Source organism: Zingiber officinale, chromosome 10B (genome assembly GCF_018446385.1).
Source record: "Zingiber officinale cultivar Zhangliang chromosome 10B, Zo_v1.1, whole genome shotgun sequence".
Taxonomy (NCBI): domain Eukaryota; kingdom Viridiplantae; phylum Streptophyta; class Magnoliopsida; order Zingiberales; family Zingiberaceae; genus Zingiber; species Zingiber officinale.
The window spans coordinates 90,087,837-90,105,551 of record NC_056005.1 but is presented as its reverse complement, the minus strand read 5'-3'; the positions used below and the strand labels follow the sequence as shown (position 1 = coordinate 90,105,551).

At 37.6% G+C, this 17,715-nt stretch overlaps 1 protein-coding gene across 1 annotated transcript; it reads left to right on the top strand.

Annotated features, from left to right (window-relative positions):
- The first annotated feature begins 771 nt into the window (after positions 1 to 771).
- On the top strand, positions 772 to 15,062 carry LOC122029726. Its single transcript, XM_042588844.1, has 6 exons — positions 772 to 1,210; positions 1,544 to 1,644; positions 2,696 to 2,793; positions 13,698 to 13,903; positions 14,060 to 14,112; positions 14,756 to 15,062. Exons 1-6 carry the CDS (start codon positions 805 to 807, stop codon positions 14,783 to 14,785), a joined length of 894 nt encoding a protein of 297 aa, XP_042444778.1. The 5' UTR covers positions 772 to 804; the 3' UTR covers positions 14,786 to 15,062.
- The last annotated feature ends 2,653 nt before the right edge of the window (positions 15,063 to 17,715 follow it).

The following is a 17,715-nucleotide window of genomic DNA, read 5'->3' as shown; positions in this document are numbered from 1 at the left end:
ATTTTATGGGTGTAGTAGAGTAGGATATCGGATTTGAGCTTTATGAGTGTAGTTGAGTAGGATTTTTGAGATGACTTTTCTTTATCGTTACATTAGTGTAATTTTACTATTACACTGCGTGGTGATTGCTTATTTTATATATGTTTCGGCCGTGTTGACCGAGGTATATGGATGATGTAGTAAGTTTCAGATTATCACCTATTCAGGAGAGATGCTGTCGAAATTTCTTTTGGTAGGGGCTCCTTCGGAACGTGACATACATATTTATAGTAATTAACATAGTTGCTATAATAATATTGGAATAAAAAATATATTTTATATAAATAATATACATTTATTTTCGATCTTTGATGACTAGAAGGCTTAAATTAGATGATCAATTTAGTCAACTCATTTATAGATGATATATAGATATTGTTCTATGCTCTCGGGGCGGTGCGATGATTAAGACATGGGGTGTTACCACATGAAATATTGGGGTCGAAACTCGACGTCACCGAGCATAACCTCCCCTATGTCTTAGCCATTTGCACTAATGACTAGTAGCCACCCGTGATTTACCTCCTCCGTGTTGGCCTAGGGACGAGTTGGCGGGGACGCCGGGACGAGCGAAATTTGACCACATGTTTTGACAATAGAAATTTAATTTGGTAAGGGATATCTTAAAAATAAGGATTTTAATTGATACTTTATTAAAAAAAAAATAAAACGAAAATAATGGTTTTTATCGAATTAATTTGAAAAAAAAAATCAAACTTTGATTTTATCTTTCAAGGCCTTGATTCAGTGGTCAAAGAGTCGACCATGGATCTGTGGCAGATGGCGAAGGGCTTCGCCGAGGAGGCGGCGAAGCGGTCGCAGGAGATCTCCAAGGAGGCCGCCAGGCGATCGCAGGAGCTGACCGTGGGCGCTGCAAGGTTCTCGCAGGAATTCGTATCCGAGACGGCCAAGAAGTCCAAAGAGATCGCCGCCGAGGCTGCCAAGGGGGCTGACCTTATCCGCTCAGAGGCCCTTCGCGCCGCTGACCAGATCAAGACCCTCGCCGTTAGCATGCCCGTTCCGTCAATCCCCTCTACCCTTATTCAGGAATCCGACGTGGCAGCTCCCCCCCAACTCGAGTCAGAGCTTGAGAAGTTTGGGATCACCAAGGAGCTGAGGGAGTTCGTGAGGGGAATCACTATTGACACCTTCAGAGATTTTCCAATGCAAGGTGCTTCGAAGATCCTTTCTTTTGTAAGTCTATAGATTTCATATGTTGAATCGAACCTAGTATCATCATCAAATTTGCTTCTTTTGTTATTGTTGCTTAAATGCTTAGAATTTTCATGAAATTCTTTTGTTCTTTTGTACCTGATTTTATATATGCCACATAGTTAACTTGTTTGTTGTTCAAGGAAATTATCTGGTATCTTGAAATTTCTATTCTACCTGAATTTGTTTTCTGATTCTTTCACAGTAATGGCTTACTAGAGTAGTAGAGTTTTGTTCTCGGGAAGATATCAAGTATCTATTCTACCTGAATTTACTACTGTTATTTCTTTAGATGAACCTGAGATGTCAGACACTCCAACAGTGTCAAATGTGAGGCAGGATCTTAACGAATGGCAAGCAAGGCATGCTGCTCTTCTTCTGTCAACAGTGGAGGTTTGCAGTTTTTGTTGCATGATTTATTGTTTCACAGATATTCTACATGTTCTTTTTATACCATTGGAAATAATTTTTTTGCTGTTGTCATAGGTCTAGTATAGTGTGATTACAGAGCAATAATTAACTTTCTATTTTCTTCCCTCTTGAGATGAAACTACTTGAGATGTTTCCAAATGGTAACTTCTGTAGGATTTTGAACAAGTTCTATAAAACCTTATTTTTTAGAATGAATATATGAAGTGGTGATGCACTTAAAATTGAAACAAAGTGATCACTAGAATCTCAAGCCTGATTACATGTCTAAATTATATTCTTAATTAGGGGTTAAAACCACTAAGCCGAATTACATGTATCGGCCAGGAGTTAAAACCACTAAGCTGGATTTCATATATCTTCCACCAAATTCAGATTCCCCAGCCGATTCACTAGGAACCTTCTTCTTTTGCTGGTGCTCAAAGCTTCAATTTTTTTCTATATGCTTGTGCCTCTTTAATTCGAGTCATTTATAGCCTCTCGAAATCTCTATCTCCTCTTCTTTCTTTTCTATGACTGAAAAAGTTCTTCCTCACTTCATATATTGAATTTGGACAATTTTTTGTTCTGTCTGAGCCAACCGAGACAAAATGTTGTATCAACTGGTCCTACACAACACAAATGACCTTGAACCAGAACCAGCACAGGCGGCATAATGGTTTAGCCCTGTGCCGCCCTGTGCTGTGTGCCAAACTTTGTCCAAAACGATAATATCAGCTGTGTTAGGTGGGTCAACACCAAATTTTATCCATGGATTTACATATCAACCTGAAAAAAGAACAGAAAGAAATAGCAGACAACAGATAACAGCTTAAAGAGGCCCTCTTTAGCCAATTCGCATTAGATATGGACCTTGCAATTAGCTAACCTTATTAATTACATAAATATTTAATTATTCAGTGTCCAGCAACTAGTGCTTTATTTGTGTTAATGTTGTCAAGAAAATATCTGCATCATCAAATGTTTTTTTGTTTTTTTTTTCTAGCACAGATGATTAATAACTTTTGTGTATCAGGTAATATCAAAGTTCAGATACGAACTATGCCCTCGCTATATGAAAGAACGGAAGTTCTGGCGGATATATTTTATTATTGTTAATAATCATGTGGCACCGTAAGTATCTTTCTTTAAGTCTGTTGATGCTCTTTAAAGTTTAAATTTCTTAACTGTAATAGTGATAGGATATATGGAGAAAATGCACAGAGGCAAAACACTAGTAGGCAAATTGCATTAGAAACCTTTTGTAATTAGATGTAATATCAAATGAATTCCAATTAGTCTCCTTATCCATACTCAAGTTCAAAATTCTAGAAAGAATTCAAGGAAACCATATTTTTGCTTATATTTTTGTTCTTAAATACAAACTTGCCAAAGAAACTGATCAAGTAACAATCAACTTATTGTGGAAAGCGAATTCTGTGTAAGATCTAATTAGGATGTAAAAGTAAATAAATAAACGAATACAAAACTAAATAATAGACTTACTGATTGCTTGGTCTACGTTGGGTATATATATCATTTCTTAACCTTTCATGATCCTTTACCTATGTAAATTTGGTGAGCAAGAAAATTAGTAGATTCAGGTCATGAGAATAATTTTGATACATTAACTTTTCATATTTTAAAATGTACATTTTATTTAGGCATAAGAACTTTTCTGCATCATTCTAAGATACAATATGAAATTAATTGCATAAACTCAAATAAATCATTTATGCTGTTTTGTTTATCACTACATTAGACATTATTTCGTTACTATTGACGGATGACTCATATCGGGATGAAGGACAATGCGAGGAACGTCATGGAAGAAAAATTTATTAAGCTTTTTCTTAACAAAATTTTGTTATGATTTTTTATAACAGAATTCTGATATATGAAATTAATTGCATAAACTCAAATAAAACATTTATGTTGTTTTATTTATCACTACATTAGACATTATTTCGTTACTATTGACGGGTGACTCATATCTGGACGAAGGCCAATACGAGGGACGTCATGGAAGAAAAATTTGTTAAGCATTTTCGTAACAAAATTCTATAACGATTTTTTATAACAGAATTCTGTTACGATTTTTCATAATAAAATTCTGTTATGATTTTTCATAATAGAATTTTGTTACGATTTTTTATAACCGTTATAGTTTTTCATAACAAAATTCTATGCGGTTTTTCATAACAGAATTTTACGATTTTACCGGGTATGGGGTTTAGACACTATTTATAGAGATCATCGTAAACCTATTGTATAATGAGAAACATTGAATGCAATTTTCTTGTGTAGAGGAAATTTTAATAAATCTTCGGTCGTTTTTGTGGAGTAGGTATGCCGCCGAACCACGGTAACTCTTCTCCTTCTTTCTCTTCTTCTTCCTCGTGTTTGCTCTTTCTTGTGAGCCTTTGTCTCATTGTTCCATACGATCTCTTTCTCTCTTCTTCTTTTGCTGCGTTAGAGGTTAAGAGGTGTTGCCCCCTTTTTTGCTCAATAATTGGTATTAGAGCGAGGTTTTGGCGGATTTCTTCAATATGCCGGGGACGACTTTTGTGAAGTTTGATATGGTGAAATTTGATGGAACCGGAAACTTCAAATTATGGCAGAGAAGGGTCAAGAATTTGTTGGTGCAACAAGACATGGTGAAGGCATTAGGAGAAAAGAAATTAGAAAGCATAGAGAGATCGGATTCGGAAGAATTTCAGCTAAAGGCAATGTCAACAATCAGGCATTGTCTTATAGATGATGTGATGTATCATGTCATGGACAAGGAGTCACCGATGGCAGTTTGGCAAAAGCTGGAAAGCCTGTACATGTTAAAGAAACAAGCTGTATCTTAAGTAGAAATTCTTCGGGCTGAAGATGACAGAGGGAATTGATTTGAGCCAGCACATCAATGTATTCAACCAGATTGTGAGCAATCTGAAGCGGGTTGATGTGAAGATCGAAGACGAAAACAAGGTGTTGATGTTGTTGAATTCTCACCTTCATCTCCTTCGTACGAGAATTTGGTTATTACTTTGATGTGGGATAGGAAAATTCTTAAATTGGAGGAGATCACAGGTGCATTGCTAGATTTTCACCAAAGAAAGAAAACAAGTTATGAAGTTTCTCAGGGAGAAGAACTTGTGATAAATAGCAACCAAGAGCGTGGTAGAAGCAAATCTCGACATGGATCGGGTAATAACAACAAGACTCGTTCTAAGTCTAGAAGGGAGAAGGTGATCACGTACTACAAGTGTAGAGGCAAAAATCATATGAAGAGAGATTGTTTAGAGATAAAGAAACATGTTACATAGCAAAGGTAGTTCGTCAAAGTTTGCAAACATAGTTGAAAAAGAAAATTCAGAGAGCGGTGATGGAGATATGCTATCAGTTATGTCGAGTTCGGAGCAACTGACGGATTCATAGATTTTAAATTCTGCATGTTTATATTATATGACTCCAAACAAAGAGTGGTTTGCCACCTATTGGGCAGTGGATTCTGTTTAGTGTTGATGGGAAACAATACGTCATGTAGAGTTATCTGCATAGGGAATGTTAGAATCAAGATGATTGATGGTGTGATCAGATCATTCAGTCAGGATAAAAGTCAGTAAGAGAGCTCTGACGGCAATGAAAGGACAAATGTTAGCAAGGAACATCTATAAGTTAATAGGGACTATAGTTATAGGTGGAGTCGCCTTGGTGGAGTTTGAATCAGACAGTACTACCTTGTGGCATATACGGCTAAGGCATATGAGTGAATGTGGGATGCTAGAACTTCACAAGAGAGATTTGTTGAAGGGTGTTAAGACATGCAAGCTTGAATTCTACAAATTATGTATCCTTAAAAACAGAGCAAAGTGCAATTCAAGACGACAACAAATAAGACGGAGAGGATTCTGGATTACATAAATACAAATCACTAGGACCAAATAGTGTAGTATTACGTGGAGGGCACTTGTATTTTGTGAGTTTTATTGATGATTACTCACAAAAGGTCTAGGTATAGTTTACGCATCACAAGTCGAAAACTTTTACAAAGTTTAAAACTGTAGAAAACTGAATTGGAGAACAAGATTGGAAGAAAGATCAAATGTCTTAAGTCAGACAATACTTCTGAAAATTTCCTTGATTGTATGGATTATAATTGATTTGGATACCCTTGATTATTGGAATTGAGATTGATCTTGATTGTATTCCCTTGACTATAGGGATTGAGATTAATCTTGATTGTATTCCCTTGACTATAGGGATTGAGATTGATTTTTCTTTTCTCTCCTTATATATATAAATACCTACATGTAAACATAGTAATGATAAGATAGAGAGATTTTCTCTTTTCCACATGGTATCAGAGTGGGGTTGAAAGGTAGCCCCTATTTTTTTTCTCTGCGCCGCAGTTCCTTGCGCCGCAGCATCGCCCGACGCTGTCGCCCTCCTCTCCTCTTCGCGAACTGATGTCGGCACTTTTCCTGTGTCGTGAGCACACTGTCCTTAGTCCTTTCCTGCAGTTCGGCGACGGAGAGAAGCTCGGGAGATCAGTAGTTTGGCGATGGCAGGAATTATTCTTTCTGCAGTTCCACCGTGCTCACCTATCTTCTTGCATCACTTGAGCCTTTCTTCGCCGTGTGTCCTCTTTCACCGAGCTTATCAATGGCTTTCTTCGGCACTCCAAAATCGAATATTTCAATCTTTTCCAACCACATCACTGCACCACTATCTTCCGAGTAGTTGGATGGTAAGAACTACTCTTCTTGGGCCTCTCACATTGAGCTTTAGCTTCTTGGACAGGGTTCTGAGACATATCTGACTCACACTGACGAGGATGCCCAAGTCGTCGATCGTCCTCTATGGAAAAAGGTTGACGCGCAGTTGTGTTGCATTATCTGAGCCACCATCTATCCATCTCTTAGGAATGTCTTCCGCACTCACAAACCTGTAACTCTGCTTGGACACAGGCTCAACAACTCTTTACAAATACCTCTCGGCGACTCTATTAGGTTTGTGAAGATCTACCAGCCTCAGTGCTCATCAGGTTAAGGATTCAATGTCTACCTATCTAGATTCAGTCTCTAGTCTTTTTTGTGACTTCAATGAATTACTTCCACCTGCGGCCACTCTTGTTGCGAAGCTTGAAAATCGAAAGAATTTTTTTATGTCTTTGGCTTTATATGGTCTGCCCACAGATTATTCTCATGTTCACGATTAGATCCTGGGCAGCCCCATAGAAGCTAACTATGGACAATACCTAGACAACTCTCCTTCGTGTCCCTGTCAAAGTCTTGTTGTTGTCTCCTTCTGTTCTTGTTGACTCGTCAGCTTTGGTCTCTCGAAATAACAACAGACCTCCACCTCATAAGGGTGGCAAAGGACGTCTTGGTGTGATCACTGCCACCGACCAGGATACATGATTGATAAGTGTTGGAGTCTCCATGGGTGACCTCGCGCGGCTCAGATTGCTCAGAGTTTTGTCGCTTCTTCAGCTTTCGCTGCACAATTGCCACCGGATCTTACCCCATCGCCTTCCTATGATGACTTTCTGAAATGGTATGAGGATCGTGAGACTTCAGATTCCACTGCTACCATCGCACACGCTGATAATTTCTTTGTTGGCATATCTCGTTCTTCGAATCCTTGGGTTTTTGACTCTAGGGCCATCGATCATATCACTGGTAATAAATCATTTTTTTCTTCTCTCTCTACTTTCGGTATTTACCCTTTGTCACCATGACCAATGTTCCCAAACTCAATCCCAGGATGTTGGTATTGTTCATCCTTCCCCGTCTCTTTCTATCCATAATGTTCTTTATGTCCCCGGAGCTCCCTTTAATTTATTGTCCATAAGCCAACTTACTCGGGCCTTTGATTGTGTCATCTCTTTTACTAAAACTTCTGTTTCCTTACAGGACCGGAGTACGGGGAGGATGATTGGCTTCAGATGTGAGTCTCATGGCTTATACAGGCTTCAATAGCCCTCTCTTGTTGGTTCGGCGACGACATCTCCACTTCTTATTCATGCTTAGTTAGGACATCCAAGTCTAGATAAGTTGAAACAATTATGTCCTAGTCTTTCTCACTTACAATCTTTGTCTTGTGAATTGTATTAATTAGGAAAGTATGTTCGCAGTTCTTTTTCACCTCGTACTGTGAGTTGGGCCACGCCCCCTTTTTCTTTGGTTCATTTTGATGTTTGAGGTCCGAGTCGTATTTCTTCTAGGATCATGATATTTTGTTACTTTTATAGATGATTTTTCCCATTGTACTTGGTTATATCTGATGAAGGATCGTTCATAATTATTTCCTATTTTTCAATCTTTTTTCCATGAAATTAAAACTCAAATTTGGTATTTCTCTTCGAACTTTGCAAAGTGATAATGTACACAAGTATCTATCTACTTAGTTTCGTACTTTCTTGGCATCTCACGGTGTATTGCATCGCACGTCCTGCCCTCATACCGTCAACAGAATGAGGTTGCAGAACGTAAGAATCGTCATCTCCTCGAGACCACCCGGACTCTTTTTCTCCACTCTCACGTTCCTTATCAGTTTTGGGATGACGCTGTACTTATTGCGTGTTATCTCATCAATTGTATACCTTCCTCAACTCTCTAGAGTAAAATACCTCGTCATGTAATTTATCCTCATCAGTCTCTTCATCCTTTACCACCTAGGGTTTTTGGTTCTATATGTTTTGCTCATGCTCTTGATCCTGATCCTGGCATTGACAAACTCTCTCCCTGGTCTCATAAGTATGTCTCCCTTGGATACCCTCGGTCTCAGAAAGGTACGAGTGTTATTCCCCCACTCTCCGTCGGTACTTTATCTCTGCTGATGTTATGTTCTTTGATTCGGTTTCCTTTTTTGGGCCTCACGCATCTTCATCCGAGTTCTCTCCTTCTCCGCCTAAACCAGTGACTGTCTTTTATCTTCCGGGGGCGTCTCTATCACCTCCAGCTACATCTCCTCCTTTGCATGTTTATCAACGTTGTCCTCGCCCTGCTTTGCTGCCACCCATCATTGACACTGCCATAGACACACCTTTGGAGTCGAGTCCTTCGCCTCTTCCTCTGGTCCCGTCTCCTGAGTCTGATATTCCCATTACACTTCGGAAAGGTATGTATTCCACTTGTAATCCTTCTCCTCATTATATTTTCTTGAGTTATCATCGTCTTTCTCCTTCCTACTTTTCTTGTCTTTCTTCCTTGTCGTTTGTTTCTCTTCCAAAGACTGCAGGTGATGCTTTTGCCCATCCAGGATGGAAACATACTATGCTCGATGAAATGTGTGTCTTGCAGTGCAGTGGGACTTGGGACCTCGTTTCTCTACCACCTGGGAAGTAGTTGGTGGATGTCGATGAGTGTATACGATGAAAGTTGGTCCATACGGCATGGTTGATAGGCTTAAGGCTCGCCTCGTCGCTAAAGGCTATACTCAGATCTTCGGATTAGATTATGTGGACACTTTTTCTCTTGTTGTCAAGATGTCTTTGTGCGCCTTTTCCTGTCCATTATTACGATTCGACATGGGTCTATTAAGCAGTTGGACATCAAAAATGCATTCTTACATGGTGACTTGCTTGAGGAGGTCTACATGGAGCAACCTCCGTGTTTTGTTGCTCAGGGGGGAGTCTTCTGGCCTTGTATGTCGCTGCGGAAATCTTTATATGACCTCAAACAGTCACCCAGGGCATGATTTTGTAGATTTGGTACTGTAATTCAATAGTTTGGCATAACTCGGAGCAAGGCCGACCATTCTGTCTTTTATCACCACTCATCTATTGGTTGCATCTACTTAGTGATTTATGTTGATGATATCGTCATCACAGGTAGTGATCATCTCGAGATTTCACAAGTAAAAAACATCTTTTCAAATATGTCCAAACAAAGGATTTCGGCAAACGCAAATATTTCTCGGGGATAGAAGTAGCACAGTCTAAAGATGAGATCATCATATTCCAAAAGAAGTATGCAATGGATATTCTGGAAGAAACAGAAATGTTAAACTCAAAGACAGTTAACAACCCATGGATCCTAATGTCAAGCTCCTGTCAAATCAGGGGGAGCCTCTTCCAGATCCTGAATGGTACAGACGATTAGTAGGGAAACTAAGCAACCTTATTGTTACTCGTTCGGATATCTCGTTTGCAGTAAGTGTAGTAAGTCAGTTTCTCAAGTCTTCATGCAAGGAACATTGAGATGCTGTGACTCGCATTATTCGATATATCAGAAGCGCACTAGAAAAAGGTTTTTTGTATGAAGGCAAAGGAGATACTCGAGTTGTAAGATATTCTGATGTAGATTGGGTAGGATATAGAAGATCTACTTCTAGGTTTTGTATATTTGTCGGAGATAACCTTGTTTCTTGGAAAAACAAAAAGCAGAATGTTGTGACAAGATCCAGTGCAGAGGCAGAGTATCGAGCTATGACCATAGCCAGTCAAAAGCTTATATGGCTAAAACAGTTGCTCCAGGAACTAAGGTTGGGAGAGGTTACACAAGTATTCCTTATATGTGACAACCAGACCGCCATGCATATCGCCTCGAACCCAGTTTTTCATGAGAGGACAAAGTATATTGAAGTTGACCATCACTTTGTCAGAGAGAAAGTCATATCTGGAGAAATATCTATTAGTTTTGTCAATTCACATGATCAACTAGTAGATATATTCACTAAGTCACTAAGAGGTCTCCAAATTGACTACATATGTAACAAAGTTGGTGCTTATGATCTATATTCTCCAGCTTGAGGGGGAGTGTTGAATACTTTTGAAAATTTCCTTGATTGTAGGGATTATGATTGATTTGGATTCCCTTGATTATTGGGATTGAGATTGATCTTGATTGTATTCCCTTGGTTGTAGGGATTGAGATTGATTTTTCTTTTCTCTCCTTATGTATATAAATACCTACATGTAAACATATTAATGATAAGATAGAGAGATTTTTCTCTTTTCCACAAGTTTTATTGATGATTACTCACGAAAGGTCTGGGTATACTTTATGCGTCATAAGTCGAAAACTTTTGCAAAGTTTAAACTATGAAAAATTGAATTGGAGAATAAGATCGAAAGGAAGATCAAATGTCTTAAGTCATTGTGACAATGAGGTTGAGTACATAGATTCAAAGTTTCAAGAATTTTGTGAGCAGCATGGGATTACAAGACATTTCTCGGTTTACAGGACACCTCAGCAGAACGGAGTGACGAAAAGGTTGAACAAGACAATCATTGAGAAGGTAAGATGTCTTAGACTTAATGCAGAGCTAGCAAAGAATTTCTGGGTGGAAGCGGTTAACATGATATGTTATCTCATTAATAGATCATCAAGGGTAGCACTAGAAGACAAAGTATTAGAGAAAATATGGACAGGGAATCATCTTCAATTTTTGGATGTCCAACCTATATGCACATATCTAGTGAGGGAAGATCAAAGATGGATGCAAAGTCAAAGCAGTGCATTTTTCTGGGTATCAAAAAGGACTTGAAGGCTTCGAGCTTTGGGATCCTAAGGCAAACAAGGTGGTGATCCGCAAGATGTCGTGTTTGACGAGAAGGTTATGCTTCAGTGTACTTTTGAAGAAGGAAATGAAACACCACAAAGCAACATGGAGAAAGATGTTGCGCAGGTGGAGTTAGAGACTCATGACTCCGATGATTCTTGCTCAAAGCACATGGAGCATCACACTATAACTAGTAGCAGAACGAGATGAGTCGTAAAACCACTCACCAGATACAGATTCGAAGACTTGATATCTTATGCGCTTATCACTAGTAGCATAGGCCTACATCTTTTTAGGAGGTGGTACACAACTCTAAGAATGACAAGTGGACGGGTGCTATGGCTGAGGAGATGGAGTCGTTGCATAAGAACCAAACGTTGGATTTAGTGGAACTTTATGAAGGAAAGAAAGTTATATGATGCAAGTGGATATTCAAGAAAAAAAAAGAAATGTAAGAGGGAGAAAAAGTGAAGTTCAAGACTCGGTTGGTAGCAAATGGGTATTCACAGAGAAAGGGGATTGACTATGAAGAAATTTTTTCTCCAATAGTAAGACATACGTCAATTAGAGCAGTGTGAACTTTGGTGGCATATCACGATTAGCAGCTGGAGCAAATGGATGTGTAGATGACATTTCTTCATGAAAATTTGGAGGAGTAGATTTTTATGTCACAACTTGATGGATTTAGTTAACCCGGATAAGAGCGGTTGGTTTGCAAGTTAAATAAATCACTCTATGGATTTAAACAATCTCCTAGGCAATAGTACAAACGTTTTGATTCATACATGATTCAAAACGAATATAGGAGATGTGAGTATGATTGTTGCATATATGTGAAGAGCTTTAAAGATGAATCATTGGTTTTCTTTCTATTATACGTAGATAACATGCTCATTGTTGCGAAGAAGATAAAAGAAGTCAACAAATTGAAGAGGCTACTGAGCAAGGAATTTGACATGAAAGATTTAGGAGAGACTAAGAAGATTCTTAGGATGGAGATTCACAGGAATAAAGCTATAAGGAGATTGTGATTGTCTCAACGTAGCTATGTGGAGAAGGTACTGGATAGGTTCAACATAAAGAATGCAAAATCGGTGAGCACACCCCTAGCGCATCACTTCAAGTTATCCGGTACATAGTATCAAAAGACAGATGATGAGATCTAAGAGATGTTAAAGACTTCTTATGTCAGTGCAGTTGGTTATCTGATGTATACCATGATTTACACAAGACCAGATTTGGCGCAAGTAGTTAATATGGTGAGTAAGTTTCTCTCAAATCCTGATTGACCACATTGGGATGAGTGAAGTGGATTTTCAAATACTTGAGAAATACAACTGATTTTGACATTATGTTCAATAGACAACCGGAAGATCCTTCAGTTGTTGATACGTAGATGCAGATTATGCAGAGATTTAAATGACAGGAGGCCTATTACAGGATGCATGTTCACTGTGGCATGAAGAACTATTTGTTGGATGTCTATGATATAATCTATTGTTGCATTGTCTACTACGGAGTCGGAGTACATGACAACAACTGAAACAGCGAAGGAAGTTTTATGGCTTACAGGGTTGGTCAAAGAACTGGGCGTTCAGGAAGGTGGAGTCAAGTAGTTATGCGATAATTAGAATGCTATCTATTTGGCGAAGAATCATGTGTATCATATGAGAACCACAAAGATTGATGTGAGGTTTCACAAGATTAGAGAGCTGATTACTTTGGGGAAATTCAACTTGAGAAGGTTCACACTGTAGACAATGCTACAGACATGTTGACAAAGTCAGATCCATATCTCTAGATGCTAGAGGAAGGAAGCCCAAACCCAGAGATCCATATGAAGTTTTGTTCAGATACTCGTGTTTTTTGGAAGAATGAATACTTGCCAAGGTGGTGATTGTTGACGAGTGGCTCATATCTGGATGAATGCCAATGCGAGCGACGTCATGGAAGAAAAATCTATTAAGATTTTTTTTGTAACTGTTACGATTTTTTATAACAGAATTATGTTACGATTTTTTATAATAGAATTCTGTTACGATTTTTTATGACAAAATTCTGTTGCGGTTTGTATAACAGAATTTTGTTACGATTTTACCCGGGTCTGGGGTTTAGACACTATTTATAAAGATCAGTGTAAACCTATTGTATAATGAGAATCATTGGATGTGATTTTCTTGTGTAGAGAAAATCATAATAAAACTTCGGTCATTTTTGTGAACAAATTATAATAAAACTTCACTCTTCTTCTTCTTCTTTTTCTTTTTTCTCCTCGTGTTTGCTCTTTCTTGTGCATCTTTGTCTCATTGTTCCGCGTGATCTCTGTCTCTCTTCCTCTTCTTCCGTATTAGAGGTTGAAAGGTGTTGCTCCCTATTTGCTCAACAATTATAATATAGATAAGTTTCAGAATGATTAACCAGCCTTGAGATATTCTTTCTTTCATGTCTTCTAAGAAGTGTATTTGCATTTAGCAGTGTGTTGGTTTATCTTAAGTTGCTAACCTTAAATTACTAACTCAAGCTCTCTTCATAATAATCAGCTACGAAAAGCAGTACATGGAGGAGTCAAAGAAGAAAGCAGAATTAAAGGTAATTGATAATGCAAAGGAAAAACCCACAATTGCCCTAGATACTCCAGCAGAAGCAAAAGAAACAAAACTACCCAAGGCTACTTCATCAACTCCAGAAGATTTGGATGCTTTTCTTCTAGGGGATCTTGGAAGTGATGATGAAGTTGATGCTCTATGTAAGTTGACATAAATGTCCTTGCAATTTCTGACCCATTGCAACATTTTCAGGGATTTTACATTCTTAAAATTCATTTTGGGATCAGATAGTATTGCATATTTATTTGCTATACATTTCTGTTTTTTTTTTACTAAACTTGAATGAATTGTCACAGATGATGGCGATGATGGTTTGGATGATGATTTTGATAAAATTGCCAGCAATTCGGTAAGGTTCATGTTTTATTCACTGAAGTTCAGGGTCCTTTGCTTTTCCTTGATTTTCTTTAACATGTAGTGGTATACTCCATGCAACTTTGCTCTTTATCGTCCACATCTACTGTGCTTTTGAGTTAACAACTTAAAAGTTTGCTCTGGGATAGGAAAAAAAAAGTGCTACACAGTAGTAACTAATGTTATTTAAATATGCACCTGCTACAATTTGGTTATGTTATTTCTTCATTTTACAAAGCTTTCACAGTTTTTTGATATATTATTTTGAACAAAAACAGGTAAAATTCTTCACTTCAATCCTTTTTATTGACGATGTAATACTAACATTACTACATAGGATGTGTAGTTTATGTTTCTCCTGTATTTTATTATAGAATCTGCGGATTCTTACATGTTTTTCATGAAAGGAAACAAATCTTTAACATGACTAAACCAAATGCTCCAGTATTTGTTTATTCCATGACAATATTATGATGAAGATGAACTACAAATGCAGACTGGCCTGACAATATTCTTCCTCTGAGAAACCATTGCAGATTCATTTTGCTAAACTACAAGCGATTGCTGATTGTTTGTCATAAAATAGCTAGATTAGAAGTGAACTTGGCAGCTCAGGTAAGAATTTTGTTGCTGTGCAGGGTTTAGAAAGTGACAGTGAGAAAATCTAATTAGGCGATACATCGCCCAAGCATATGCAAGCAGATCGAGATGGAATGTTTGCTTGCTCAGACTATAACAATGCATCACAGAATGTAGAAATATCCATACTCCTTGTACTGATTGATTTTTTTCCTCCATTTTTTTGTGTGGATTTTAATTATATTTCATTATTGTGTATAATAATCCTCATAGATCATTCTTGTTTTCCTGCCCAGATACTTACAATTAGTGTGTACTATTAATCAATAATAGGATCTGTTATTGAATTAAAATTGTATTATTTTATATCTTTCTTGTTTATGTGGCTTCTTAACTGAGACATGCAGGTAAAAGCAGCTGATCTATGGTTCAGTTGTTATTTCTGTCCTCTTTCCTCCCTTTGATTTTATTTATTTATTATTATTTTAAATTAGCATCGTGTATCTGTTTATGCTGATTAATTCTCGAAGTGACCAATTCGGTCCTTAGAAATTTGTTATTAGTCATCGAGATAAATTAAGAAGTATTCATAGTTGGCGGTTCGTCAGTCTAGCGTTGTTAGATTAAGCGTCTATTAAAAGGAATTATTTGTTAATTTGTTGAAATTGAGACTCGCACTTTTATCCCAGGTGTAAAACAATGGGCAAAAATATCAAAATGACATCCTTTATTTTTATTATTACAAAAAGAATGTCATATTTGTTGATGTGGTTGGTACCTATTATTAAATTTAAATTTTGATGATATGTAGGTCCTTTGGTGGTCAATTAGAAAAGGTGAATAGTCTTGCATAAAAATAAAAGAAATAATTTTTTTCTCAAACTTATAATTTTATTAAACTAACACTTGTATAAAAAGTAATTAACAAAGTGATTAGAAAGAAAGAAGAGATATGGAGAGGTTACTTGATTTGTAATCAGATGATTACTAATCCAAGGCAGTTAAAACTTATTATCAAAGTCTCCTTCAGACGGAGAAGTCTCTTACAGCGTTGACAGCTCATACAGTAGTAGGACAGACAAAGGAATTGATTACAAGTGATTGTTCTAAGCTACTGGGAGCGGGGTTGTATTTATAGTCTTAATCGGGACGCCTAGAAGGGTTCCAGGCGTCTGGAGGGGGGATAAGATTTTATCCCCGTCGTAATGGATCGCGCCACGTAACATTTTGATAAAGTTTATGATCCGGGCGCCTGGAAGGGTTTCGGGCGCCTGGACCGGTTTGAACTCCCATCCGCGACTCACAGAGCCGAGGCACCCTCGGGTTGTCCCGGGGTCCGGGCGCCTGGACCAAAAAGTCAATATTTTGTTGACTTTCGGTCCCGTTCTTCCGCTCTGGTTCCACTCGCATTGGTCCGAGTCTTCTGCTCGGGTTCCACTTGCTTGGGTGATTTTGGCCATCCGGAATAGGGCTCACTTGAACCTATTTTTCGGCCTTCTCGAGCAACCTTCCACTCCGGCTTCTCGTCCCTCGGAAACGCCGCGCGCCTCCTTGTCCGCCCATGTACTCTTCCGCAACATTTCGTTCCTTAGACGCACTAAGCCTGTCAGTTCTCTCTCGTGTCGTCCTTCTCGCTAGCTGCGTCTTTCGCTCGACTTACCTGTGTTCCTAAGTTCTTGCACACTTAGACACAGGGGTTAAACCACAATAGGACCTAACTTAACTTAGTTGATCACATCAAAATTACCTCGGGGTACTTACAATCTCTCCCTTTTTGATATGAGCAACCCAAGTTAAGTTAGGGTAAAAAAATAAACAAATAATAGAGATATTTTACATTTAAGAAAATATGAGAAAAAAAATCTACCTCCCTCTAGACTCACCTCTAATTCTCACCATTTGATCACATTAAAAATATTTAATCACATTAAAAATGAGATACTTTAAAATGACTTAGGAATAAAACGAAAACAAAGACTAAGGAAACAAAGTCTAAAATGACTATTATCCAGAAACTTAGAGAAATATAAATTTTGAAAAATCTGGATTTTTACCGTGAATTTTAAAAAATATTTTTAAATTGAACTCTTTTTTCTCCGAAAAACTTATAATCAAATTAATTTCAATCAAAAATTTTACAAAATAATTTTTTTAAGCATTAGTTAATTTTATAACAGTTAAGTGTTTAATAGTTAGTCAATTAAACATTCATTTCAGTAATTGGCTTCCCGGCTGTGATGAAACACTAAATCTTTTTGGTTATTGGAATAACAACTACTTCTAGACAAAATCTTTTAAAGAAATTAAATATTTAATTTTCTTTTTGAAACCCCTAGGTCTACCTTTCAAAAAATAAGGCATGCACAAAAAGATAATTTAATTTAAACATAACTTTGGAACACAAAACAGATTTGTTCCTACCGGATTAATCAAAAACTTTCAAGGAACATACTTCTATGATATCCTTCTAATTTGTCCCTTATGATATCTAAACTATCAATTCAATCCATTATATTTTGTAACTTGTTGAATACGGAAGCATGCACGATTTTTCAAATCTACTATTTCTACTTTCAATTTTTCATTTTTCATTTTTCATTTTTATCTTGTCGAAATCTTCTAATCGACAAGATGTTGCTAGAATTTCTTTTAATTCATCATTTCCTTTTTTAATTTATAGGAATATTTTGATAATATTTTTATAAACTGAAATAATTTATTAGGAGGTAGAGATCGTACCTGACTTACCTCGTCGATCCCATAATCTGAAGCTCCCCCTGAAGTGTGACTTCCTTCTGATGTCGCTCCCCCTTCATCGATGTTCTCGATGCTCATTTCGGATGAGCTTGCTTCGTCTTCATCTTCTTGGTGAGTTGTCATTAGCGCAAGTTTGGCAAGGGCTTCGATCTTTGATTTGGACGACGTTTCTTCCCATGTCGCCTTTAGATTTCTATACTTGGTCTGGGTTAGCTTCTTGTTCTTTTTCTTATCCTTACTCTTCAATTTTGGGCAGTTATCT

Bases quoted from the DNA above. Each gene is read 5' to 3' on its own strand.
- LOC122029726 (XM_042588844.1), top strand. From the start codon at position 805: ATGGATCTGTGGCAGATGGCGAAGGGCTTCGCCGAGGAGGCGGCGAAG. The intron at 2,794-13,697 runs GTAAGTATCTTT...CATAATAATCAG, and splicing joins GTTAATAATCATGTGGCACC to CTACGAAAAGCAGTACATGG. The intron at 13,904-14,059 runs GTAAGTTGACAT...GAATTGTCACAG, and splicing joins TGATGAAGTTGATGCTCTAT to ATGATGGCGATGATGGTTTG.